General features: G+C 34.9%; 2 protein-coding genes across 2 annotated transcripts in view; both read left to right on the top strand.

The window, feature by feature from the left end:
• LOC110026668 (sucrose synthase 4-like) overlaps window positions 1-10,494 on the top strand; it is a 28,521-nt gene extending 18,027 nt beyond the window's left edge. The window contains exons 12-15 of the mRNA XM_020727710.1: window positions 8,457-8,778; window positions 8,856-9,100; window positions 9,229-9,367; window positions 10,147-10,494. Coding sequence (XP_020583369.1) covers window positions 8,457-8,778; window positions 8,856-9,100; window positions 9,229-9,367; window positions 10,147-10,176 — 736 coding nt within the window. The 3' untranslated portion in view covers window positions 10,177-10,494. The remainder of the gene's footprint in view (window positions 1-8,456; window positions 8,779-8,855; window positions 9,101-9,228; window positions 9,368-10,146) is intronic.
• A 15,525-nt stretch (window positions 10,495-26,019) lies between these two features.
• The window catches only part of LOC110039337 (pectinesterase-like), a 2,726-nt gene continuing 1,293 nt past the window's right edge, over window positions 26,020-27,452 (top strand). Inside the window, exon 1 of the mRNA XM_020744369.1 lies at window positions 26,020-27,010. Coding sequence (XP_020600028.1) covers window positions 26,059-27,010 — 952 coding nt within the window. The 5' untranslated portion in view covers window positions 26,020-26,058. The remainder of the gene's footprint in view (window positions 27,011-27,452) is intronic.

Genomic DNA, 27,452 nt, shown 5'->3' on the forward strand with positions numbered 1-27,452 from the left:
TATATATATATATTGCTATATGGTTTGTTTACAAGATGCTTGGAGACAAGCAAGCGAGGTTCATAGATCTTAGCACCTCTTTGTGATTCTTGAAATTTTCTCTTGATATATACTCTATTGTGAAGGGGAAGTGAAGGGGCAAAACTTAAGGGTTTTTTTTCTTTTGCCATTTACCAAGATGTGGTGTTACAGGATTCTGATGCACGGCTAACCATATAGAACTCTATTTAAGAGATAAGATGTGAACATAAAATTATTTTATCTAACTCACACAAAATGTCCATCACATTTGCCTTACCTTTATAAATTCATTATTTACCTTGCTTTACCTAACATCCACATTATCGATACCTGCCATTATTTACTGAATAAACAAATGTTTATCACATATTACCCTGAGCACTATATAAGATGGCTCCGACGTGTTGGTGCATTTTAATTGCCAAAGCAAATAGTATGTAGAGGTAGGTTAATTTTTTATACTATTATGAAGTGATTTTTTTATTCTAAAATATCAAATTTATAGCTATGACAATTTAATTGCAAACAACATTACTGAATAGAGCCATAATTATCATTTATCCAGAAATAACTGCAAATAAGCTATTTTCCAAATGCGTAAACCAATCATACAACCGGTTTATCCGAATTAGCTGCTGATCAAAAATTTATAGGGACCAGCTGCTTATCAACAGATTATTAACAAGCTACAGCTGTTGCCAGTCATTTTTTTTAAAAAAATAAAATTTTATTGAATTTAATATATAATATAGTTTTGATTTTGAAAATAATACTCTTTATTTTGAAAAACAAAGAAACCGGATAGATTTCATAAATCCAACAGTTTAAATAGTTGAGTATGATACCACAAGTGATATATCATCTCAAAAAATGAGCGTACTACTTGTTAGTGGGCTTAACTATTTAAACTTAGAAGTTTTTGACTTTATTTTCATCTGTGAATTTTATAGCTAACAAATTCCCTTATCTAATACACAAATTAGACAAAGTTTAGCTTAATTTGGGTTCTTAATTCCCTTTAGAGATAAGTCTCTATAGTTAATTACATCTTAGATAACCGAATCCACCTAAGAAAACTCTCAATTAAGATCGGGGTTTCGTCATCAAGAATTCAACGTTTAGGTTTAAGATTTCTTATAGGAAAATCATAGGGGAAAGACTCAATGTGGAACAATTATCTTCGGAATCCAAAGGAGTGAAGAGTAGGAGATGTCGAAGATGTTGAAGAAGCTTCAATGACACCTCAAACTAACCTATAGTTTGACTTTTTATCTTTGAAAGAGAAATTGTTGATGTTTTAGTCCTGCAAATTATTTAGACATTCAGGATTTATGTCTACAAAACATATGTAAATATCCATAGAAAATAGAAGGATTTATGTCATACTAAACGACAACCTCAGAGTTCTAATTGCATGATATACGATTATGTCTATTAAAATAGTTTAGGACTTATATCGCATGATATACGATCGTAAAAAGTTCTAATAGATAATGTGATGATTTACGTCGTACTAGACAAACAAACTCGAAGTCATATGGGTGTATGTTATTTAAGTCTATGAAAGTTCAGTTGACGCTCCTCCTTACGTCTTCTGTTGTCGCATCGACCGTTGCCCAGAGATGAATCGTCACTTGAAAGGGTCGTTGTCTCGTTCCGAGAAGAGGGAAAACAGAAGAGAACATATTTTGTTATTAGTTTATTGGAGTTTGAAAACTTATTTGTGGTTTTGAGAATGTTTTATTATGAATTTTTAAAAGGTATTAAAATGAAAAAGCATGTTTTTGTTATGTGTTATAGAGTCCAATCCTAAGCATATGTTTTACATTTACTACCCTAAGGTTTTGTATTAACATGCCAGAAAAGCAGTAATTAAAAGCATGAGTACAAATAAATGTATAAAATACAATGCAGTAAAGAAAGGAAAGAACTATATAGTAAAGTACAATAAAGAGAAAGAAAGAACCGCGCAATAAAATACAGTAAAAAAAAGAAAGAACTGTATAGTAAAGTATAGTAAAGAGAAAGAAAGATCAATGTGTACATGACTGATTTTGTTGATTATTCAAAATAAATTACAATTGCATAATATAAATGTATATATAAAGAAAAGAGGTTAGATAAGCATTTGCAATGTACATATGAAAAACTTGAGCACATATATTTTTTATAAAAGTTAAGTGATAAGCACATGGAAAATCAAAATGAGGTTTAAGAATTTAAATTGGGGATGAGCTGAGCCTAGACTTTTTATTTGTCACGATCTAATGAACAACTGAAGCATCGAAGTCTATATATATTAATATCAATCAAAATTCACCAGCAATTCATTCTAGAATCGGGCAATTCTAATCCCTATCACTTAATTGATGAGTGAATCTGTAAGTAATATTTGAACTTTTAAATTAAAGGTGTAGTGTATCTGTATGTAGTATCTGATATGTAGTATATGTTGCTAGTATCTGTTGCTAGTTCGCAAATTTCTTAAGAAAGGGTTTGAACTACCATTGACTCAAATGATGAAAATACATCATTAATTGATTATTGATTAAGAGATTTCAGCTCTAAAGAAGAGCTGAGAGTGATTTTTACAAGTTTGTCGAAATGCAAATATAAGTGTACAAGTTTGTCGAAATTCAGTATATGTACCTTTCTAGCGTTCCATGTGCAGAAATTTCTGGAATCTGAAACTTGAGAATTCAGAATACTTTATGTTTACCTATATGCCATTCAATCATCTATTCTAATACTTTTGCAACTATGAAATTTGACTTTTCAAACCTTAGTGCTTTAAGGTATTGAGGTGTGGTTGGAAATTTGATGCATTTGCTAGCTTAATTTTCTGCTTGGAGTCTTACTTTCCTTTCTCAATTGTTCTTGGTAGTTTACTGATTTCGGTATGTTGAAACAGAACCAGGCCCTAATTACCATCTCTTCTGCATATGAACTGATTTAATTATGAGTTGGAATTAATTTTCGGTTATATGATATATACGAGTTGTTCTCTTTGTAATGGATCAATTTAGCGGCTGCCTTTGTAAATATGCTGAAGTTAAACTTTAAATCTTAAGAAGCGCAGTGATTCTTCTTGTTTCCTTGCCTCTCGATGGATAAACACTGATGAAATGAGTATAATGTATTGATGGTGGCTTGTATGTAAGAAGAAAGTTGAAGTTTAAATGTTAGGTATGTAAATGTATAGGAATTGAGTGGTGTATATGTAAATATTTCATTTTCAATGAATTACATTCATCTTTGGGATTTAATATCTTTTAGAGATAACTACATACGGATTACTTGAAACTAGCTATTTACAAATTTGTCATTCACTTTCATACACCTTCAAGGGTATTTCAATTCCTTCGACATTCGTGAGGATGGTTACATATATACCACTCAATTTCTGTGTATTTACATATTAATATTTACATTCATACCACTAAATTTGTGGGTGTTCACACATAAAACATCTGATTCCTTTGATGAATTTCAGCTTTCGTCCTCTAAATCTCTGAATTTGGTGGTGTATATGTAATTACTTTCACTGAAATTATATAAGTCCTCATACTGATGTCAAAATTGGAGGTTATTGTTATGCAAAAAATAAAGTTTTACGGTTTGGGTTTATGCGAAATCTTAAATTATATGGATTGGTTTTATGCAATTTTGAAATGCATATGGAATATCATATTGGCCTATAAGTTGGAAATGCGGGTTAAGGGCGATGATGTAAAAACCACTCTCAGCTCTTCTTCATAGTTGAAATATTTTAATCAATAATCAATTAAAGACGCTCTTTTCATCATTTGATTCGTTGGTAGTTCCAACCCTCTTAAGAAATTTGTGAACTAACAACAAATACTAGCAATATATACTACATACAAATACACTACACTTTTAGTTTAAAAGTTAAAATATTACTTACAAATTCACTCTTCAATTAAGCGATAGGGATTAGAATTGCCCTATTCTAAAATGATTTGCTGGTGGCTTTTGATTTATATTGATATATATTGACTTCGATATTTCAGTTGCCTGTGGGATCGTGACAAATAAAAAAGTCTAGGCTGAGCCCATCCCCAATTTATATTCTTATACCCTATTTTGATTTTTCATATGCTTATCAGTTAACTTTTATAAAAAAATATATGCGTGCTCAAGTCTTTCATAAGTGCATTGCAAATGTTTGTCTTACCCCTTTTCTTTATATATACATTTGTGTTATGCAATTGTAATTTGTTTTGAAGTATCAATAGAATCAACTAGGTACACCTTGATCTTTCTTTCTCTTTACTGTACTTTACTATACAACTCTTTTCTTTTATTTACTGTATTTTATTACACGGTTCTTTCTTTCTCTTTAATGTACTTTACTATATAGTTCTTTCATTTTTTTACTGCACGGTACTGTATTCATTCATCTGTACTCATGCTTTTAGTTACTGCTTTTCTGACATGTTTATACAATATCCTAATGTAGTAAATGTAGAACATATGCTTAGGATTAAACTCTATAGCATATAACCAAAACACATTTTTCATTTTAACACGTTTTAAAAATCCATAATAAAATATTTTCAAAACTATAAATAATGTTTTCAAACTCCTATAAACTAATAATAAGATCTGTTCTCTCTTCTGTTTTACCTCTTCTCTAAACAAAATGACGAGGCGTTCAAGTGACGATTCATCTCTGGGTAGCGGTCGAGGGGACAATAGAAGATGGAAGGAGCGTCAACTGAACTGTCATAGACTTAAATAACATACACCCGTAGGACTTCGAGGTTGTTCGTTTAGTGCTACGTAAATCCTTACATTGTCCTTTAGGACTTCTTACGATTGTATATCACACGATATAAGTTTTAAACTCTTTTTAGGGTTCCTAGGGCGTTGTTCGGTATGAAATAAATCCTCATATTTTCTCGGGTTATTTTGCATATAACTTGCAGACATATGTCCTGAATGTCTAAATAATTTGCAGGACTGAAATATTAAGTATAATTTTCCTTTCAAAGTTGTAAAGTTGAATCGTAGGTTAGTTTGAGATATCGCTGAAGCTTCTTCAGTATCTTCAATATCTCATACTCTTATCTCCTTTATATAAAAATAATTGTTTCACATTGAGCCTTTCCCGTTTGATTTTTCTATACGCAATTGTTGAAATCTTAAAGACGAAACACCGATTTTAATCGAGAGTTTTCTTAGGTTACTTCGGTTGCCTAAGATATAATTAACTATAGTGACTTGCCTCTATAGAGAATTAAGAACCCAGGTTAACCTAAACCTTGTTTAATCTGCGTATTAGATAAGAAAATTTGTCGGCTATAAAACTCGCAGACCAAAATAGAGTCATAAATTTTTAAGTTTAAATAGTTAAACCTACTAACGAGTGATATGTTTATTTTTCGAGATGATATATCATATGTGCTATCGTGCTCAGATATCTAAACTATTAGATATATGAAATCTATCTGGTATCTTTGTTTTCCAAAATAAAGAGTATTATTTTCAAAATCAAGATTACGTTAAATATTAAATTTAAATTTAAAATTTTATTTTCGAAAATTTGGCCGACAGCTGCCTCAAACAGACCCTAAGTTGTCCGGTCTTCGCTATATTTTCTTTGTTCTACAGTCCATTCCACACCCACTACTCCTTCGAGAGTCCTAAAGTATATTGAGGTATACTGTTTTGTTAGAATTTGTAATTCTCTGTTTATTTTTTCTCATCTCTTTTGATTTTCTCTTTTCATCTATATATCAAAATACGAGTTAGTTTTGTTCCTATCCATATAATGCTTTTGGCAATGTAGTTATCATACTTACTAAAATTTGGTTAAATTATTTTTGCATTTGGAGCATTTTATGCACAATGAAAAATGAAATACATCTCTTTTTGCAATTCAACTAATACTCTTGAGTTTATGTGGAGCATTTCTCCTTCTCTAATCATCATTCTTTGTTTTGAAGAGCAAAGGAGGATCAATCATCTCTATTGTCTTCGTCTCCAAAATTCAATGTGCTTTTATTGGGATAGAGATGCAGAGGCAATACTGATCTCAAGCCTTTGATGTACAAGCAAAACATTTTGATGCCATTCTTTAAAATTAGCGAAGCAACCTAAACTATGCCATCCAATGATGTTTCACCCAGTTATCACGTGACAACACTAACTCGTTTAATGAGCCTTGTTATCAGCTTTTCACATAGTTTTGTGAGTTCTCAATGTTTGAAAAAGTGATTAATTCGCTTCATCCAAGAATGTTGAGAACATGCCTCTTTTCCACTTTGTTTCAACATTCAATTAAGGTATGTTTAGGAGTCCAGAACCTGCAGCTGACACAGGTTTCCACTAGCTCTGTTTGATGGGAAGATTCATTTCTTTTTGGAGAAGTACCTATTGATGGAATCACGAGGGAAAAATCAATAAATTCTAGTAGTGTTTTGGATCTTTAATTTTCTTGGTGAAGCTTACAATTTGCTAACCTTGATTGCATCTCCATCTTATGTTACATCCTTCTTGATTGGCTATCCACTAGAATACTTACTTTTTTTAATTTCTTAAGGAGCCCTAATCTAATGGATGCATGAAAGCCTTCTTTGCTGGCAAAAAAAAATTAGAGATCATAATTTCATCAAACCATAGATTTTAGTTTCTATAAACTAGTTTGAAGCCCTAACGTGGGGTCACATAAAACAATGACATCACATTGGCTCCACGGGTCTTTCATTCCTTTATCAAATTGTTATGATAATAAAAATTTTTTTTGGTGTCAAATTGATTCTATAGTACAAGTATAGCGAAAACCAAGCATGGTAGGAATGAGAACGTTAAGTTGGAGGTGTGCCAATCCTAGACAGTTCAGATTGCAAATTATATTAGATGAATGGTTGAAATAGCATTTATTGCATATAAGAAATCAAAAATAGACTTATCCGGTTTGAACATGTACAATTAAGTATAAAATAACGCACGACTGGATGGTTAGTAAAGTTGATGTTGAGTGATTAGAAAGAAAGAAGGGATGGACTATTGGTAAGAGGGTTAGAATTTGTGCGAAATTTGTGTAGAATAGATTTAACACTTCTTGCAACATTTAATGGGACTCGTTGGATAATGAAAATTCATAATGCCATCCCATTTGAATTAAGTGTGAAGATGATGGTTAAGATAAGTATTGTTTTCATATTGTGATAATAATATTCAAGAATTTCATTTTATACATTCAGGAAGTGTAAAATTGTAGTATCCTATTTTCTGTTGAACTCTATTAATTCTGTTTATTTTACTGCTTAATTTTGAGTCTTAGGTAAATTCAACCCAGACTTGTCATATCTGTTTGGATTTTAGCAATGACCAGCAAAAATTTTCTAGCATTGTCCAGAGTAACTTCTGCCCCTTGTTTAGTTCCGAATAGCATAAATATCTAATTTCCTTTTTTTTTTCTTGTGGTGAAAGCAGCAGAACAGGCATAATAAATGACAATTTCTCATTCTATTTTTTTCAATGAATTTACATTTGTTTTCCTCATAATGTTTAGCTTATTTTCATACTGATATGGTCAAGAGAGAGTACGAGGTATCTTAAAGCTCCTGAGGCTTTTGGGGTTTCTTACCCATTATAATACCTTGCAACTGGGTTTTTATTGCACCTGTTTTTTTGGCCAGCTCTTCTCTTTAGATTAAGCTGTGGCGATCAGTGATGTTGCGAGAGAACTGCAGAAATTAGGCATGCGAATAAACAGTAAAATAATATGCATCACTACAGTAAGTATTTCTTGTAATTTCAAACTGAATCTTTTCCGAATACTATACTTTGGAGTTATGATGTTCTTACGCACTATTTGTAAACTACTTTGATCGTGTGCGCCTTTTTATGGTACCATGGAAACCTGATCAGTTGATACACTGTCAAGATCTATAAAAGTACTTGCAATCATAATTAAGGATTCAGATTTTTTAACTACAGTTCTTGCTTTAGACATCTTTTTCCCTTCTGTTTCTATAATGGTTTTAGAGCGCATTTTAATTTCATCAATACTTAAAAATTCTTAAATCTTAACGAACTTTTTGGTTGAATACTCCAACCATCTCCTATTGATGGAACCGACAATTACATCGAACAAAGATTTCTAAACTGATGTTTAGAATCTAAGCACAGTTTCAGCATAATTGTTGTATTTAAATCGCCCACAGCTTTTCAGTAAAACTTAAAAGGTTATTAATAACATTCCTTACATTATGCCATGCTGCATCCATATAACATTGACTAATTCCGGGGGCAATATTCTGCACTAGTTTCTTTTCCAAAATTTTTCCTTCTTGATCTTGTGATGTTTAATCAATAGAAATAAAAAACTCATAGAAAATGCCAGCCCTGATTGAACCTTCTATTAGAAATTAACTTGTAGCAGTACATGATGGATGTGATTGCAGTGGTAGATTAGATGATCGATCAAAACCAATCATATTCTCCATGGCTAGACTGGACCGTGTGAAGAACTTAACAGGTCTTGTTGAATTGTATGGCAAGAGCAGTGAGCTAAGAGAGCTCGCCAACTTGGTTGTAATTGGTGGCTACAATGATGTGAAAAAATCTGGTGACAGAGAAGAAATTAAAGAGATCGAGAAGATGCACGACCTCATTAGTAAATACAGCTTGGATGGACAATTCCGTTGGATTTCATCCCAGACAAACAGGGCCCGTAATGGAGAACTTTATCGCTACATTGCTGATACCAGAGGCATATTTGTGCAGGTGTAACCTCGCTGTTATCTGCTGATTTTGTTTCCCCTCCTGCTATGTAATTTGCCCAATTTTACTTTTTCCTACAGCCTGCTTTCTATGAAGCATTTGGATTGACTGTTGTTGAAGCCATGACTTGTGGGCTTCCAACATTTGCAACATGCCATGGCGGCCCCGCCGAGATTATTGAGCATGGAATATCTGGTTTCCATATTGACCCATATCACTCAGAGCAGGCTACAACCCTCATGATACAATTTTTTGAACGTTGCAAGAAAGAATCTGGCTACTGGAATGAAATTTCCAAAGCAGGACTGCAGCGAATTTATGAAAGGTTTTATTTTATTTTTACTTTTTTGTTGCTGAACTTCATATTTTCCCTGAAGTCTGAATAGTTTCAAAGCATTGATGTGTTATTGTTTGCCTTTGATATTTGATTTTATCTTCATTGAAAACTTGTAGGTACACATGGAAAATTTATTCAGAGAGGCTGATGACGCTCGCTGGGGTTTATGGGTTCTGGAAGTTTGTTTCCAAGCTGGAAAGGCGCGAGACACGGCGATATCTGGAAATGTTCTACATCTTAAAGTTCCGGGAGCTGGTATGTCCGGCACTCACGTTGCTCCTATCCCTAAGGGTATTAACGAGTCAAGCTCGGGCTGCCCTCGGCTTGAGATTGAACTTGATTAATTATTCGAGTTCAAGCTTAATAAGTCTACGAGTTTGAGCTGACTCACAAGCCGACTTGTTTATTATGAAATAGAAAAAATAATATTAATTTAGCCAATGTTATATTAAAATGAAAATATGATGCTCGCTTATGAGACAAAAATAAGAAATTAATTAATATAAAATGTCATATTTTAAATATTTTTAATAGTTTACAGGTAATATTTTTAATTTTAATGAACTTTGAATATATTTTATATTATTATATTTTTAAATGAGCCCGTTCACTAGCTAACAAGCCCTGTTGGAGTTGGTAATTGAGAAAACTAATAAATTGCTTGATATAAAATATAAAATATTATATTTTAAATATTTTTATTAGTTGAAATTATTTGATATAAAATATAAAATATTATATTTTAAATATTTTTATTAGTTGAAATTATTTGATATAAAATATAAAATATTATATTTTAAATATTTTTATTAGTTGAAAGATAAAATTTTTAATTTTAATACATTTTGAGAGTATATTTTATGTCAATATTTTTGTAAATGAGCTGGTTCACTAGCTAACGTGTTGAGTCGGGATTTTTTCCATTTATTCGAGTCGTGCCTGAGCCGGCTCAGATCAGTTTGGCTGAGTTACATCCCTAGTGATCTCTATCTTTCATCTCTTAAAACATAATCCTATTATTTTCTGTTTGACAGGCGAATTCTGTGCCACTCGCTGTTGATTAACTTCTACATTGTCAGCTTTCCGGCGAAGCTTCTTCGATTGAGCAGATTTTATGACTTATTTCAAGCGTAATATTCTCTGTGGAATTTTAATATCGAGCTTAGATTATGTTTGTGTTGCATAAGGAATGAAAACCTTCCACTTTTAGTGGTGTACTGTTTGGGGTAAAGGCACGTAGTCCATGTCTGGAACTATGATTGTTATGTTCCTGAAATTATCATCTAGGCAAGTAGCTTAGATGCAGAGCACGCCAGGTTGGCTTGTTTTGACTAAATCCAATTCCTGAATATAAATAAGCTTATGGTTGCTTTTGTGGAAAAGTCAAATGGTTGCTATCATAAACTTGAAGGTATCTATTAAACATTTAACTTTATATGAATTATATATGGATATTTCTATTATAAAAGCTACTAAATAAATATAAACATAGGGAATGATATATCGGAATGCTCCTCGAATACTTCTGGCTGTTGGGCATTGGGTTTTATTGCTCATGAAATATCAGAATTTGAATTATTCGTTAGTTGCAACTATGACGCTGTGCGCATCATGCAGTTGGACTGAATTCAGACGCTGCCAATGGACGTGATTGAATTCTGGGAACATCAAGATAACTAATTTTAGCACATCTCACAGAAGTTTAGCCTGAACTTCTGAAGTCTACATCTATGGTGATTAACATGGCGGTACTTTTAAAGGGAGACTTTTCAGTACTTATGATAAAAAATATTAAATATATTATTTTGGCTACTTGAAACTGATTTATTTATGATTTTGATTTAAATGGTTAATTTTATTATTTATTTTTTATTTTGTTATTTCTTTATATGCTTTAAGTCTCTTCTATTAGAAAAAAAATGTGGGGCTTATGAGAGGAGTAAATGAGAAGTGTGATTCTAACCCAAAGTCATTTTTCTCTCTCTTTATTTGGTGCTAGTGAAATCTCTCTCCTGTGGATATGTGCGAATCGATTTAATGTCGAACTATATTAGTTTTTTTGTTTGATTGCTGTGTGAGAATTTTTTTGCTTTTTCATTATTTTTGTACAACAGTTGACATTATAGCTTTGGGTTCGTGATCGGAGTGTAATTGGCGTTGGGGCAGCAAATCTGATGTATTTTGCCGCCGTTTTGTGGGGGCACATGATTGACTTACTTTGATGGCAGATTCAGAAGGTTTCAACGGCGGTTGCAAGGTGTAGCGAGATCCGGTGAACTCAGGCGACAATTTGGCAGCAAGAAAATTCCTTGATTTATTCCCTCACCAAAGTGCCTAAGGAAAGCTTCTGAACACTTGCAGAAAGCTGCTCAAGTTGCCTTCTTCCGCAAATGTTTCAGCTTTCCAAGAGTAAAAGAAGAATATCTTTTTTTGCACTAGAGTAGCTCTTGTTTGGCTTGTTAAGTTTCTCATGTTTTATTCGATCGATAAGCTAACTTGTCGAACACGAACAAAATTTTGTTTGTTTGTTTTTGGCTAATTTTGGCTCGAAATGATATACTATTTTTAATTAGCAATTTTAATTGTTTATAAATCTGTGTTGCTTGTATTCAATTAAATTAGTATTTGGTGATCATTATTGCTTCGGGCGTAGAGTCGAGAGCTTAAAGTTATATGATTCGTCAGACCGAAAGATTGTCATAAGCAGGGATGATACATCTGACAAAACAAACTTGTTGAGAAATTGGGACTCAAAGCAGGTGGAGAGCTAAATTGGGATCACAGAAATGCAGCAGAAGTTGGAGTTTAATGCAACTCTGCTTGTTCCACAAAGTCAATCCTCTCCAACTCAGATATCTGATTTAGTTGCAATTTAGGAGGTATTTGTTGATAGTTCTTTCGAGAAAGTGGAAGAAGATGTTGAGGTTGAGATTCCTGCTTATGAATCTATTGTTAGGAGGATGTCCCAAAACCAGCTTGGTTGAGAGATCACGTTGACGTTGCATTTGCACTTTCAAGCATAGATACAGAAATTTCTTGTCACTACAAAGGAGCAGTGGGGAGCTCAGACTGTGATATTTAGAGAGCTACAATGGATGAAGGGATGACGTATCTTCGGAAGAATGGTACTTGGAGATTGGTGAATCTTTTTCAAGAAGGAAAGCCATTAGGTGTGAATGGGTGTATGCAAAGAAGGGTCTCACATAATTGATGTGCAGTAAAAGACATATTAGTGGCAAATGATTTACGGAACGAGAAGGGATTGATTATGACGAAATGTTATCCCTAGTGGTCAAGTATCTCTCAATCATTATTCTCCTAGCACTTGTAGCACTGTACGGTCTAATCTTGAAACAACTTGATGTAAATACTACTTTCCTACATGGAGAACTACAAGAGAAAATCTATTTGTTGTAATCATTTGGATATGGAGCATCAAAATACTTGGTTTTACAAATTGGACATGTCTTTATATGGGTTGAAGCAGTCACCACGATAGTTGTATAAACAATTTGATCAGTTCATGAGAGAACATGAGCACACAAGGAGAATATCATCGTGCATATTTCAAGAAGTTGGTCAAAGATGAGTTCATTTACTTGCTTCTATATGTTGATTGCATTTGTCAGTCAGATTGAGGTTGATATGATAAATAATCACCTATCCAAACATTTTGAAATAAAGGAGTTGGGTGAAACTTGCAGAATTTTTGACATGGAAATTCTTAGGGACAATGCAGCTGAAAAAGGTTTGGCTTTCGCAAGGTGCTTATGATCTGAAGGTGATGATGAAATTTAAGGTTGATAACTCGAGCAAGGATGTGAGTCTACCCTTTGCATCTCACTTTCAGTTGAGTTCAGATCAATGTCCAAAAGATAAACATGAGATGAAAGATACGTGGTCAGTTTTTTATGCTATGTCATGGTTTGTACTAGACCAGACATTGCACAAGAAATTGGTGTTGTGAGCAGGTTCATTGTGATCTAGGAAGAAGTCATTGACAGGTTGTGAAAATTATTCAGAGGTATCTGAAGAGTATAGTTGATGTTGGCTTGATGTTTGGGAGACGGTTATCCAGTGTAGATTTGTGTGAAGGCTACTCTGATTGAAACTATGCATGTGATATGCATAAAAGTAGATATTTGAGGGGTTATTCATTCACATTGGTAGGAGGTCCAGTTAGTTGGAGGTCATTTCTTCAGTCAACTGATGCTTTGTTTATTGTTGAGGCTAAGTACATGACTGTTACAGAGGCGATGAAAGAAGCAATATGGATGCAGGGCCTATTAGATGATTTTGGAGTTAATCAGGAGTCCCTGACAACGTTCAATGACAGTTAGAATGCAATATTCTTGGTTACAAATCCAGTTCATCATGCTCGTACCAAGCACATTGATGTAAGGTACCAATTTGTTTGGGACTTGATTGAAGAGGGCAAGGTTCTGTTGAAGAAGATGTATATGAAGGAGAATGCATCGGACATGCTCATAAAAGTACTACCAGTCAAGAAGTTCTTTTGCAAAGTTTGGTAAACACCAAACTCAGGATTGATTGCCCAATATGTCATTTTGAAGAACTACACGAGCTTGATCACTTCAGGAGGGGGGTACGTAGGCAACTATCTTGATGCAGCTGATTTGGAGTTGAAGCTCGGTTGATCATCTAACACTTATTTAGAAGTAAGAGATGAGGTGAAGATTGTTGTATTTATGAATTTTATTTAATGGGTTTATTTTATTGATTTGTTTCTTTTTTTGGTTTTTTCTTTATATGTTCTAAGCCCTCTTTATGAAAAAAACTTAGGGCTTATGAGAGAAGCATGGTGAGAAGTGTGGTTGTAACCTCAAGTTGTTTTTATTTCTCTTCATATAGTATTTGTGAATTCTCCATCCCCGTGAACGTAGACGAATCAATTTAACGTCGAACAACATAAATCTTTTGTGTTTGATTGCTGTTATGTAAAATTTTTTACGCTTCTGCATTATTTTTGCATAACATAAACAACCAGCCAAAGCCCTTAAAGGGATTGTTTGGGATCAATTTTTTTTTATATTTGAAAACAAAAAACAGAAATCAAATAGAAAAACATTAGTTGTTTAATTATTTTTTATTTTTTGAAATAACACATCTATTTTTAAAATATCCAAAACAGAGAAAACATGTTTTAACTGTATTTATAACTCCTTAAAGAGCTCATGTCTGAACACATTATATATAAACCATGAGAAAATGCACACTGCCGGTCTACCGAGGTTGCCGCTTGCTGTCGCCCATCCATCGAGTTTTACACTAGACGTCGTCTGCCGAGGCCGCCGCCTGCCGTCGCCTGTAGGTCGCTACACATCGCTCGCTACCGCCGCCCTCCGACGTCGCTTGTTGTCTGTCGTCGCTAGCTGGCCTTCGTCACCCTCCAGCGTCGCTCGCTGGCCACCATCGCCCATTGCTCGTATCCGCAGTCGCCATGTCGCTGTCCGACGCGTCGTCGATTGCCTTCTGACATTGTCAAAATTTGCCCGCTCGTTACCTGTCGTTGTCGCTGTCATCTGTCCGCCACTCGTCGCTCTCCATCTGTCGTCATCGCTGTCGATGCCCACCGCCACATATTGTCGTCGTCGGGCCACGCAGCTGCGCCCGCTGCTCGCCTCTTGGCTCCAGCCTGCCGCCCGACGCCACCTACACCGATAATTATTTGTGCTGGGTGGAGCAAGGATGACTTTGTGAACTCAATTGGCGGGGAGCTTAATATTGGAGCGAACGCGAACCGATTTTCTTATAAAAAATATAGTTATCTTAAAAAAAGTAAAAATTCAAAAATATATAAATCATCACAGAAAGTGATCCCAAACAGATGCTTGAGTTTTGGCTTTTTATAAACAAATTATTCATTTTCATCTATTCATTTGAAGAAATGATAATTATATATGTTTAGTTTCTTGGGCACCAGTAAAATCTTCTGTTATTATTCTTGATACGCCGCCAACAAATTTTAATCTTCCGGCATGAATCTCGATGCAATATTTTAAGCAAGATATATTCAAAACTTCAATTAAGAGTCATCCAGAGCTCCGATTTCAATAAAGTTATAGTTAAACTGACTGACTCGATTAGACGGACATAATGATATAAAAATTACTCTAATCTGAGTCAGATCAAACCCAGATCAAATCATTAAAATTACTATTAGAGGATTTTCGGACACATTTAAAATGTCAAATGGGTGTCGAATCTAGCAAGTTCATAGTTTGATCGAGCGTCCCGACAAAACAAATCCAACGAGCCCAATATTGCTCAAATTAGACATAGTTAAGGCACTTAAATATCCATTAAATGTCATCTGATCGAGGGAAGCTCTTTGGATCGTCCGATAAAATAGTTCAAATTTCTGCATTAATTTGCACCCAGAACACTATAAGTAGAGTCTCACCCATTACATGAAGGAGAAAACTTGGGAGAGAACTTGAGGCTTTGAGAATGAGCTAAAGTCTAACATCATCCTTGTTATTGTCGATATCCATTGACCACCACCGACTGTCGGCGACTACTGCAGGATGTTGTCGACTACCATTGACCTCCGTCGACCACCGCCGACTATTATCGGTTGCCGTCAACTACCGTTGCCGACCTCCGCCGACCACCGTTGACCAGATGTTGTAAGTCGATGCTGTAATATGAAAAATGTAGTTACTCTTTCCTGTATCTATTCTTTCCCGTTTGTGGGACAAAGGATTTCCGTAATCATCAATCAATAGTGGATTTTCCCAATTGGATCAGTCCCCATGGTTTTTCCCTTTCCGGTTTTTCCACGTAAAATTTTCTGGAGTCATCAGCGATTGTTTCTCTTTCATATGTATTTGTGTTGAATTTTTATACAACGCTAAGACGATAATCCGTTACTCTACCATTATAAATTTTCCAACAGACATCAATTCTAACATCTACGAGCAGTGTATATAATTCGTGATAAATTATGTCTACTTGACTATTATAGAATACACTTTTGGTTCTTGCTAAATACATTTCTTGAGCTCATTTTTTGAAATTTGATTCCTAAATGCAAAACAGCTCAATCAAAGCAGTATTAATAAACAAGAAATATGATGTGACTGATGTCTTCTGCAAATTATTTATTTGTTTTGTTTCATTCTTCAATAGCTCTTCATAATACCTTCATTATAATTTTGAGAACCTTCCAATCCCACACTAAAAAGTTGTTTATTTATATTCAATCGAAATGGCATCCCAAAATTAGATTTGTGAATTTTATTATATATAGGGGCCGGGCCGGGCCGAATAATTAATGCACTTGTACGGTGCCTATCCTATGGGCCAGCCTTCAATTTACTAATATTTACTTCCCTTGCCGGCTGGCCCGCGCCGACACTATCACACTCGTGATCCATCCCGACACATTTAAGAGGCTTTTAACCGAATTTTCAAAATAGAAACGGCTAATTTTTTTTTTTTTTTAATTTTATTGAGGATTTGTTTCTAATAGCTTCTTACCTATTCCTAGATAGTCATCACAATCTATTTGAAGAATTATTTTTAATACATCTTTAAAAAATTTATTATTTGATTGCTTTGAATTGGTTGGTTAAGTAGTGTGAATTCTTTCCTTATTTGCAGAGAGTCATCTCCCAAAATTTATAAATAAATCCCTAACCTCATCTTACGAGGTTCTGGACTTGAGCCAAATGAATACTGAAGCTTAAAGGAGGAGCTGAACTCTAGCATACTTTTGAACTCTAAATTCGGCGAAAACCTCTCACTCCTTCAATTCTACCACCGTCAACCACTGTCTGTTAACTACCATTAGTCACCACTTGCTCATTGCAATAAAGTCTCTTGTAAATCGACAACGTGCATTCCAAAAAAATGAAACACCTCGTGAAGCAATATGTCGTCAAGTATACCGTGCAACAACACAACCCACATACGTTGCAACGAAGTTTTCTGAAGATGGTGTAATAATACATCCAAAAGATGGTGTAACATTGCATTCAGAAGATTGTGACTTTTTTTGAACTTTTAACACTCAGTCCTCATAGCTTACCATTACAACCTACATGAACAACTACAGTCTACGTGGCTCACAACTCGTGCAAGTCCCTACTTTAGTCATTATGATCTATAGAAGTCTTCACAACTGACTACTATAGCTTATGTGACCAAGTGTGACCTACGTGGCTCACCACTCGTATAGTTCTCGACTCCACCCTCTACGTACCCACAAACATCTCACAACTCACCACTATGGCTTATCTGATTAACTATGATCTAAGTGATCCACAGTGGCCTATGCAGCCTACGTATGTCATTATAGCTCACCATTACGACATATGTGACCAACTAACTACATAGCTCACAGCTCGTGCTGCTTTTGACTTTGACCCTTATTCTCTATAAAAATTATTACAACTCACCATTATGGTCAATGTGACCAACTACAACCTACGTGGTTCACAGGATATGTTTCTCTCCACTAGGCCTTACTACGGGAAATCCAAAAATGCAACAGCTATAAAAACTCCATTGTTATTGATATAAGAAGGAGACACTAGAGTCTAATTTACAATAAACAATGATAAAAAATAAAGAAATAAGAGTTTGTATACATAAATTTGTTGCAGGGAGGTATACATAAACGCAAAACATAAGAATATTTTGGAAGGGAACAAGATCTTGACACCATTGGTGGTTGGCAAAGAAAGTGGCAGCAAAATTCCTTAGACAGCCTAGTGGAGTAATGTTATTATGCCCTCACAAGCTAATTATATGGTCAAGTGATTGTTAACATGCTTTGAAGAAGGTTGAAGATGCTTGTGGTATGACTCTTTGTAAAGGTATCAACCACTTGATCTGAAGAGTTGATGTGCACGATCTGAATTGCTCCTGATGTGACATGGTCTCGAATAAAGTGGTAGTCAATCTCAACATGTTTTGTGCGAGCATGAAAGAATAGCATGAGAGAGATAACAATGACAGAAGTGTTGTCACAAAAAATCAGGGTGGGAGTTTTTTTAGGAAATTGGAACTCTTGAAGAAGTCGACAAAATCATATAACATCGGTTGTAGCTGCAGCAAGAGCATGATATTCATCATCTGTGGAGGTGTGAGTTATTTTCTTTTGCTTTTATACAATCTAAGAGATAAGGGTGATGCTAAGAAATATACAGAAGCCAGTGGTAGAGCACCTATCCTGCAAGTCACCTGCAAGTCTGAGTCAAAATATGTGTCAAGTTGTAGGTTGTATGTGGTTATTGACAAGCCTAAAATATATAGTCTTTATGTATAAATTTTTATACATTGTGTTTTAATCAAATGTATTTGTATGTTTTCTTTCAGGTACAATCAAATGGATGAAAAATTATGAAAGAAGTGAAAAAAGATCAAATTTGAAGAAAAAATGAAGAAGATGCAAAAATTAACTGTGGCGCCCAAGCGCCCAGGATTGGCGCTTACACGCCAGTTAAACAGAGAGAGTCGCACTTGTGTCTGATACCCCGCACTTAAGCGCCAAAAGTTATATTAGAGAAGTAAAATTTTGAATATAGAAATGAGTAAGAGAATTTAGTTAAAATTTATAGTAATGAAGAAAAACTTACAATTAAATTTTTTTAATGTGATAATATTGTGTAACTATTTTTACTAGAAGAAATTGTATTTTTGAAAATTGTAGAAGAATTAAACTTTTTTTAAAAAACTTAAATTTCTTTTATTGAAAATAATTTTTGAAATTATTATTATGTTTTTAAGTAAAAGGAAATATATCAACTCTTTGCTTTAGGAAATGAAGAGTGGAAATCAAAATCATTAAAGACCTATTCAGATACAGTAATCCTTGCCTTAAAAAAACAGAGAGAGAAAAAGAAAAGAAAAAGAAAAGTTGAAAAAAGGAGGAGAAACTTGAGGATTAGTGCCTAATCAAAAATTGATTCCACATCTGATATTTTTAAAGTATAAGACTTAAGAAACTCTTAAGCTTATGGATATAATATAGTAAGTAAAATTATGCTTAATAAAAATTTTAAAGAGGAGAAGATAGAATGCATAAACTCTATACTTGGAGAATTTATAATATTTCTAAACTACATAGAAACTCATATTTTCAAACTTTTTTACATTAAAATTTTCTAAAGTCTAAGTTGGTCTCATTCACTATTGTTTCTTCTAAATTTGACTAGTATATTTCTACATCAAAGTTTTAGAATATCCTAAAGAAACTCATATACATAATCTACTTATTTAGTTTTAAAAGGATTGAAGTGTCACTTGAGGACAAGTAACATTTTACATTTGAGGAATTTTAATTTAATTCGCCTAAAATATATAGTTTTTATGTACACATTTTTATAACTATTTTTGAGATATAACGCTTTAATGAAAGATATTTGTGTGTTTTTCTTTCAGGTACAATCAAATGGATGAAAAATGGTGAAATGAGTGAAAAAAGATCAAATTTGGAGCAAAAATGAAGAAGGTGAAAAAATCAATTATGGTGTCTAAGTGCTTAGGACTGGCACTTACGCGCAATTTAAACAGAGAGAGTTGTGCCTAAGCGTAAAGTAACCCGCACTTAAGCGTCAGAAGTAGTTATTTGATGATTCATTGAATTTGGACAAATTTTTGAAGAGACATTTGAAACAACCCTTGGTAAAAACATGAGAAATAGTTAATGAACATGAAAATTCATTCAATTGGCTTTTGAAGAGGCAACTTCTAAAAGATTCATTAAATTGGGACATATTTTGAAGAGACACTAATGCACCTTTTGGTTTTTTATAAAAGAAGACTTAGATCATCCACGACCAATAATCTTCCATCCATCCAGACCGACCAGTGTCAACCAGCACATATGTCACCGCCGCCCATTACTGCCGCCGCCCCCGTCGCCCACCTTTTCTTTTTATTTTGAGTGTATTTTGTATTGTGAGTGAAAGAAGAGATTCAATGGAACTTCAAGACATTTAGTGAACAGAAATTTGAGATAGTTTTTATCTTTGTGAATACATTTGGTTTTAATTTAGACTTTTTATTTGTATGCATGATTTATACTTTCAAACTCAAGTGTGGTTGTGTTTTCTCCATGAATTCTAAGTAGTTTTCTTTATAATTTTTTCTTAAAATGATAAGTAATTAAATATTAGAAGGAAGTTCTGTGAAGTATAGACTTTAATGTTGGAAGGAGTTGTGATGATTTTAAACCTTGTATTTCATTTACTTCTTGATTTGATCAATTAAAATGTTAATACCTGTTGTGAGAACAAGTAAGATCTGAGATGGTATTATCTCAATTAATAAATAGTAAGAATCACATTTGATTTTATGGATGAGAATGTAGTTCATGGGGTTGAGTGCAAATAAATAGAGAAATAAATTTTGAAAGGTGTAGAATTAGAGAATTTTAGAGTGACAGACTAAAGCCCCCAATTTGATTTATAGTTTTAAGTATTGATACGAGGAACTCTCGAGTGAAAGCTAGTATCTTCCTTACTTAACTTGTCTTCAAAACTATTCAACTTATATATTAATCAATGTTCTTTATAACATCTCTAGTAAGGGTAAATAATATTTTTGTTTCTATTTGACACAACATAATTATAATACTTCCACAACAGAATTCATATACTTGTTACTGATTTATGATAAGGAAAATGATATTTTATTTATATTGTCTTCATCTTGCAAATATCTAATTAAGTTAGTTAGTTGCTTACTTTATTTTCAATTATAAAAAATTACAAAAAGAATTGATCTTTCATTCCTATTTTAGTATCTAGAGTTTAAGTAAGAATATTTTGCTAAGTAGAAATTTGTTATCTGATTTCTCCTATCTTATAAAGTGTATATTATATTTTTCCCGTGGGTTCGATATTCGGGGCTTTATCAAAAAGTCATATATTACTTGATAATGATATGTATACTTGCGTAGTATCCCATATTAAATATTATAAATATATTCTTACTTTCTTTGAAATTAAGAATTTACCTAGATTTTTCTTGGGATCAAGTTTTTTGTTTTATTTCAAGTTAAGAATTATAAATAAGGAAATTAAGCATATAATTGCATACATTGCATTGACATCTATAAAGAGAATTGGGATCAGTTATGCGGAGACCAAAGTTGATGGTGCCTTTTAGGTAACATAGTATGCGCTTGATTAGTTGAAAATAATGTATTAGAGGACAACGCATTTGTTGACATATGTGATTGACAGTCAAGGCAATGTCAGGCCTAGTTATTGTAAGGAATTGAATAGAATCAGCTAGCTATCGGTATCGTGTGACATTATAGAGTTCTTGGAGGGAGGATTGATTGAGTTGCAGCTTATGAAAGAGTGGAGTTTCGCCAGGTTTGCAATAAGACATGCCAACTTGTGTAAGAGGGATAAAATGTAGGAGGATTGATGGAGAAGGCAGTCGAATGATGTTTGTTAAGTGGTGATACCAAGAAATGTTGTGATGGTACCAAGATCCTTAACTGGAAGTCAGTTTTGAGGTTTTGAATGAGGCTAACAATAGCGAATGTATTATTTCCCGTGATAAGGATGTCATCCACATATACTAGGAAGTAGGATGTGGTTTGATTTTTATGTAGATGAGTAGGGAGGGATCAACAGTGTTGAGATGAAAACATTTGGTGCTTGAGTATGAGATGAGGGTGGAGTATCGTCTCCTTGGAGCTTGTTTAAGGCTGTAATGTGCCTTCACGAGGAGACACACTCGTTTGGTATATTAGGTATCATGAAGTCTTGAGTTTGAGTTATGTAGATGGTTTTGTCTAAAGATTATTGGAGAAATACGTTCGAGACATTTAGTTGTTGAATGGCTCAGTGATGGTAAGTTGCGGTGGAGAGTAAATTTTTGGATTGTGGGCATTTTGATGATGGGACTAAAGGTTTTGTTGTGTTGAATGCTGGGTTTTTGCTTGAAGCCCTGTGCAAGCAACCTTACCTTAAATTTTATTAATGATCAGTCTTGAGGATATTTGGTACAATATGTCTATTTGTTATCGATGATGTTTGCATAAGAGGGAGGGTCAACAATGATCCAAGTTCATTTTCGTTGGAGAACTTCAGATTCCTCGGACATCGCTTTGCGTGAATGTGAGTTTTTGATGGCTTGAGTGTATGTTGTGGAGTCAGGTAGAGATGATAAAGGTGATGGAGATTGAAAATTTTTCTAGGTTTAGGAGATTCGATTTGAGAGTTGATTGTCATTGGGCTTTCGATGGTTTTAAGATGTGAAATGGGTGGGAGTATTGAAGTTGAGATTGCTAAGTTATGAGGTGAAGAGGAGTTATTCAAAGAGATGTAGGTTTGGTTTGTTGGTTGCTTGGTGGAGATGAAACGTTGGTTGGTTTAGTGGGCGACGTAGAGGTTGGTGTTAGTATGTTTGGTGATGTGAGAGATGTGGGAGATGAAGTATGGTAGGGAAACATAAGTTCGTTGAAGTCAACAAGTCAATAAATGATAATTTGATGAGCTCGAGGATTATAGCGGTAATAAACCTTTTGATGTGGGGAATAACCTATGATGATACAAGGTGGTGAGGTGGGGGCAAGTTTATGTGGAGTTTGCGGTTTTTGTTAGGGGAAGTAGAGGCATCCAAATGTACGAAGATGAGTGTTTGTGGGTGAAATATTATGGAGGAGCTCATGGGGGTTTTTTGTTTTTTTGGTTTTAGACAACACACAATTTATGAGATGTATGCTGGTTAATAATGTTGTTGTCTAAAATTTAAAAAGAAGGTGAAAGTTAGTAGAATATTTCTTATGATTTTAATGAGGTTATGATGTTGCTGCTCGACTACCCCATTTTTTTTGGTGTATATGAACAACTAAATTGATAAAAAAAAATGTCGAGGGAGTTGAGGAAAGTGTTGAAAGTAAGGTATGTATATTCACCGTCGCCATCGGACTATCGGGCTTTGATGTTTATGTTGAATCATGTTTAAATTATTTTGTGAAATGTTATGAATTTATATATAGTCTCAGATTTAGTAAACATAGGGAACACATATGTAAACTTGGAATAATCATCAATATAGAGAATGTAATATCTAGATCCATGTATTGAAGAATGGGTGTCGGACCCCAAGCTTTGAAACAAACAATATCAAAAAAGTATTTAAACTCAGAAGTTGAAATATTAAAGAGTAGGATTTGGTTTGTTTTGTGGTCCTTGATAACAAAACTATTTGAGTAAAGGATATGTCGCAATTATTATCAAAAACTAGTTTTTGAATTGAAAGAAGACTGTAAGATAGAAAGAGAGAGTGAAGGAGGTTGGGAAAAAAGTAATTTTGTTGAGATGTATGTAGGATGTCTTGACCAGTGTGGGTGATAGGAAGATTGGTGCCATCTCTGATAACAACATAGTCAGTATCATTGTATGGTTTGGCTTGCTGGAGGTGATTGTAGTTGGACGTCGATGAGTTGTACGCCAAAGTTAAGAAACCAATCTTCTGAGTAAGTTGTGGTTGATTTCATTAAAGTTGTATCAAATTTGGTTGATGGATATGAGCTGAAATTAGCTCTATGCCAACATTGTAGGGCAATATGTCTGGATTTTGTACAAATTTTGCATGATGAGCGATCAGAATGTGAGTTGGACCCGCGACCTCCTTTGTATGAAATCCACGTATTGTTGTTCCCTATGACATTCTAGTATTTTCGGCCCCATCCTCTGATGCCGCCATTGTATCCTCCATAAGTACTGAGTAAAGCAGTTGTTGTGGTCGTGGTTTCCTTGGCGTGTTCAGCTAAAATATTTATCTTCTCGTTGCAGAGCAGAGAACACAGGTCATCCATCTTGATTGGTTAAGACCGATTAGGTTTGGCAATTTTAAAGGAATGGTAGGGAGCATGGAGAACATTGAGGATGTAGAGTACAATATCTTTATGATCGATATGTCCTCCAGCAACTATAATATTGTCAACAAGTGATTTAATTGTCAAGAGTTATTGGGACATGGTTTTTTATTTCATGGAGATGTGGTGGAGTTCATTCTAGAGTTGGATAGATCGAGATCGATTTGTGGATTGGAGCTGAGATTGGAGGGTTTAACCATATTTTTTTGGTGCATTCTAAGTTGAGAAAGTAGGGTAGCATTGTGGGGGATATGGTGGAGTATATTGTGGTCGAAAGGTTTTGGTCAATGAGTTGACAACATAAGAATAAAGGGTTTGAAGTAGTTTGACCATCAGAGTTATGGATTTGAGGTGGAGGGTTGATTGCAGTGTTATTGAGGTAGCTCTTGAATCCATTGACTTTGGGGAGTTTGTAGATTTTGGTTTCCATGTTGGGTAATTTTCAATTATGTGTTGAACATTGTCAATGATTTTAACATTAAACATAAAAAAATTTAGAGATGAAGTGATGAGAATTTTTGCTATTTTCGGATGACCTGGATTGGAGTCTCGATCGGTATAGGAAGAAGTTCTAGATATTTTTGAAAGGAGATATATGAAGGAGAAAATAGTAATTAGAAAGTAGAGGGAAGATAGACTTAGATATTTGGATGATAACCTGGGTGGCTTGATGCCCATGATACCATATGGGAAATCGAGAAATGCAACAGCTATGGAAACTCCATTGCTATTGATATAAGAAGGAGACCCCAGAGCTTCATTTGCAATATGTGATGGTAAATAGTAAAGTAATAAAAATATTTATACATAAAGATGTTACTGCGAGGTATATATAAAGGTAAACTATAAGAATATTCTGGAAAGGAAAAACATCTTGACACCATTGGTGATTTATAGAGAAAGTGACAACATAAGTCTTTATGCAACCTGGTAGAGTAGTGTTGTTACTGCGGTCTACAAGCATCATCACAACTTAACACTATGGCCTATGTGGCTTATAGTTCGTGCAACTCGTGACTTCGGACCTTTTGTCATATGAACGTCATCACGACTTAACAATACGACCTAGGTGACCAATTGTGGTCTAAGTGGTCTACAACTTGTGCAGCTCTTGGCTCAAGCCTCTACAACCTAAAGACATCATTGCAGCTCATCATTACAGTCTACATGACTAACTACTATCTGCGTGGTTCACACCTCGTGCAACTCCCAACTCTAGCCTCTAAGGCCTGCCCACATTATCACATCTCACCACTATGACTCATATGACAAGCTGTTGCTGCAACCATCAACTATAACATTCACGACATACTACTGCCTTCATATCAATTAACTAAGGTCCTTGTACACTGCTATCACTGAGAACTACTTTCACTATAAACCAGACTATGACTATTATCAATCAATTACTGTCTCAATAACTCCATCTTCCCAAATTCAAGAGAAGAGTAGACATGTGTATTCAATATTCATAATGAATTATTTCAACTGTGTCGGTCCCATGGTTTTTGCCCCTTTTGGGATTTTTCATATAAAATTGAGGTACCTCCTATTGCTTTTTTCTCTTTAATTACTTCAGCGTGTGTTGAGTTTTAATGCAATGCTAAGATGATAATATTTTGCTCTATCATTGCGAATTCTCTAGACACATCTCTTCTTACAAATTTTTTGAGGTGAGAAAATGTTTTTTTAACCTAACCAATTTAAGGGGTAAATATAAGGAAATTGCTTGCTTTTTTTTCAAAATAATATATATAGTTATAATTCACATTGTAATTTTTAACTTGTAACTTTTTAAGAAATTTTTTTTCAGTCATAAATTTATTTGAACTTTTTAAAAGATTGTAGTCATCACAAATTTGCTCACATGGAACAATGTGATGATTTTGTAGTCTTTACATTTTTTTTTAAATTTGACTGATTTTAATATTTAACTTGGAAAAAAAACTAATTTTTTTAAATTTTGCCCATTCTTCGTTCCAATGCGCGTGCGCTATATAACCAGTAAAGCAATGGGAGGGCGCTATATAACCAGTAAAGCAATGGGAGGGCAAAAAGTTAGTAGCCATTGACGATGCCTGCTCCGACTCCAATTCTCCGTTGGTCCCCCACCTTCCTAATTCTCCTCCTCATCCTCCCCGGCGGCCACAACAACGTCGATGCTACCCACCTTCCCGAAAACACCGCCGCCAGCCACTGCGCCGGCACTCTTTATCCCTCACTCTGTCTCTCCACACTCCTCTCCATCCCCAACCTCTCCTCCAAGTCCCTCCCTTCCATCATTTCCGCCGCAATAAACCACACAGCCGACGCCGTCAACGCCTCCCACCGCAACTGCTCCTCCATTTACCACCGCCTCCGAAACCTTGACCCCCTCCAACACCGCGCCCTCTCTGACTGCCTCGAACTCCTCGACACCTCCCTCGACTTCCTCCACCTCGCTTTCACCGATCTCCATCTCACCAACTCCTCCGCTCGCCGCTCCGAGCTCATCACCGTCCTCTCCGCCTCCATAACCAACCAGTTCACCTGCCTCGACGGCTTCGCCTCCGTCCCCCAACACCTCACCAACATCCGCCCTTCCATTCAACGTTTCCTCATCCACCTCTACCGCCTTCTCAGCAACATACTCGCCTTGTCCAGCAAATTCCTCCCGCCGCCAAAGCGTGCCGTCGAGGCGTTCGAGGGGTACGGACGGATGAAAGGCGGGTTTCCGGCGTGGCTGACGCTGCATGATCGGCGGCTGCTTCAGACCGAAACTCCCGGGAGCTTGGCCGCCAATTTGGTAGTGGCGAAGGATGGGAGTGGGAATTTCACGACGGTGGGGGAGGCGGTGGCGGCGGCCCCCAACAGCAGCACTGCAAGGTTTGTAATATACATAAAAGCAGGGGCATATTTTGAAAATGTGGAGGTGGGGAAGAACAAGATTAATCTGATGTTCGTGGGAGATGGCATCGGGAAGACGGTGATAAAGGCCAGCCGCAATGTCGTCGACGGCTGGACGACTTTCCGGTCAGCCACCGTCGGTGAGTATGCAATAATATTATTTGGTGGTTCATTATATAAAATAAATTATTTTTATCAGAGTCTTAGTTAATAAAATCCTTAATTATGTCTGATGCACCAATTTAAATATTGGTTAACTTGCACCGCGAGGGTGCCACTCTAATTATTGCTACTTTCCGTGTTTCTCATCACATTTGTATTTATATATATTTATATATATTCATTACAGCATTTGATTAATAATTTAATTATTAATTAATCTTGAAATGAGCCACAAAGAATGAAGCATTTCACATATTATTTTAAGCCACACAGTGGCTGCTACGTGTTCACGATTGAAGCATGAACCAAACAATTGTATAGGTTTATCATGAAATTAAGGGGCCATTTAAGGTCGTTTTTATTTTTTTATTTATTTTAATATTCTATTATATTTTATATATATATATATATATATATATA

This window comes from Phalaenopsis equestris, unplaced genomic scaffold (genome assembly GCF_001263595.1).
Source record: "Phalaenopsis equestris unplaced genomic scaffold, ASM126359v1 Scaffold000002, whole genome shotgun sequence".
Lineage (NCBI taxonomy): Eukaryota > Viridiplantae > Streptophyta > Magnoliopsida > Asparagales > Orchidaceae > Phalaenopsis > Phalaenopsis equestris.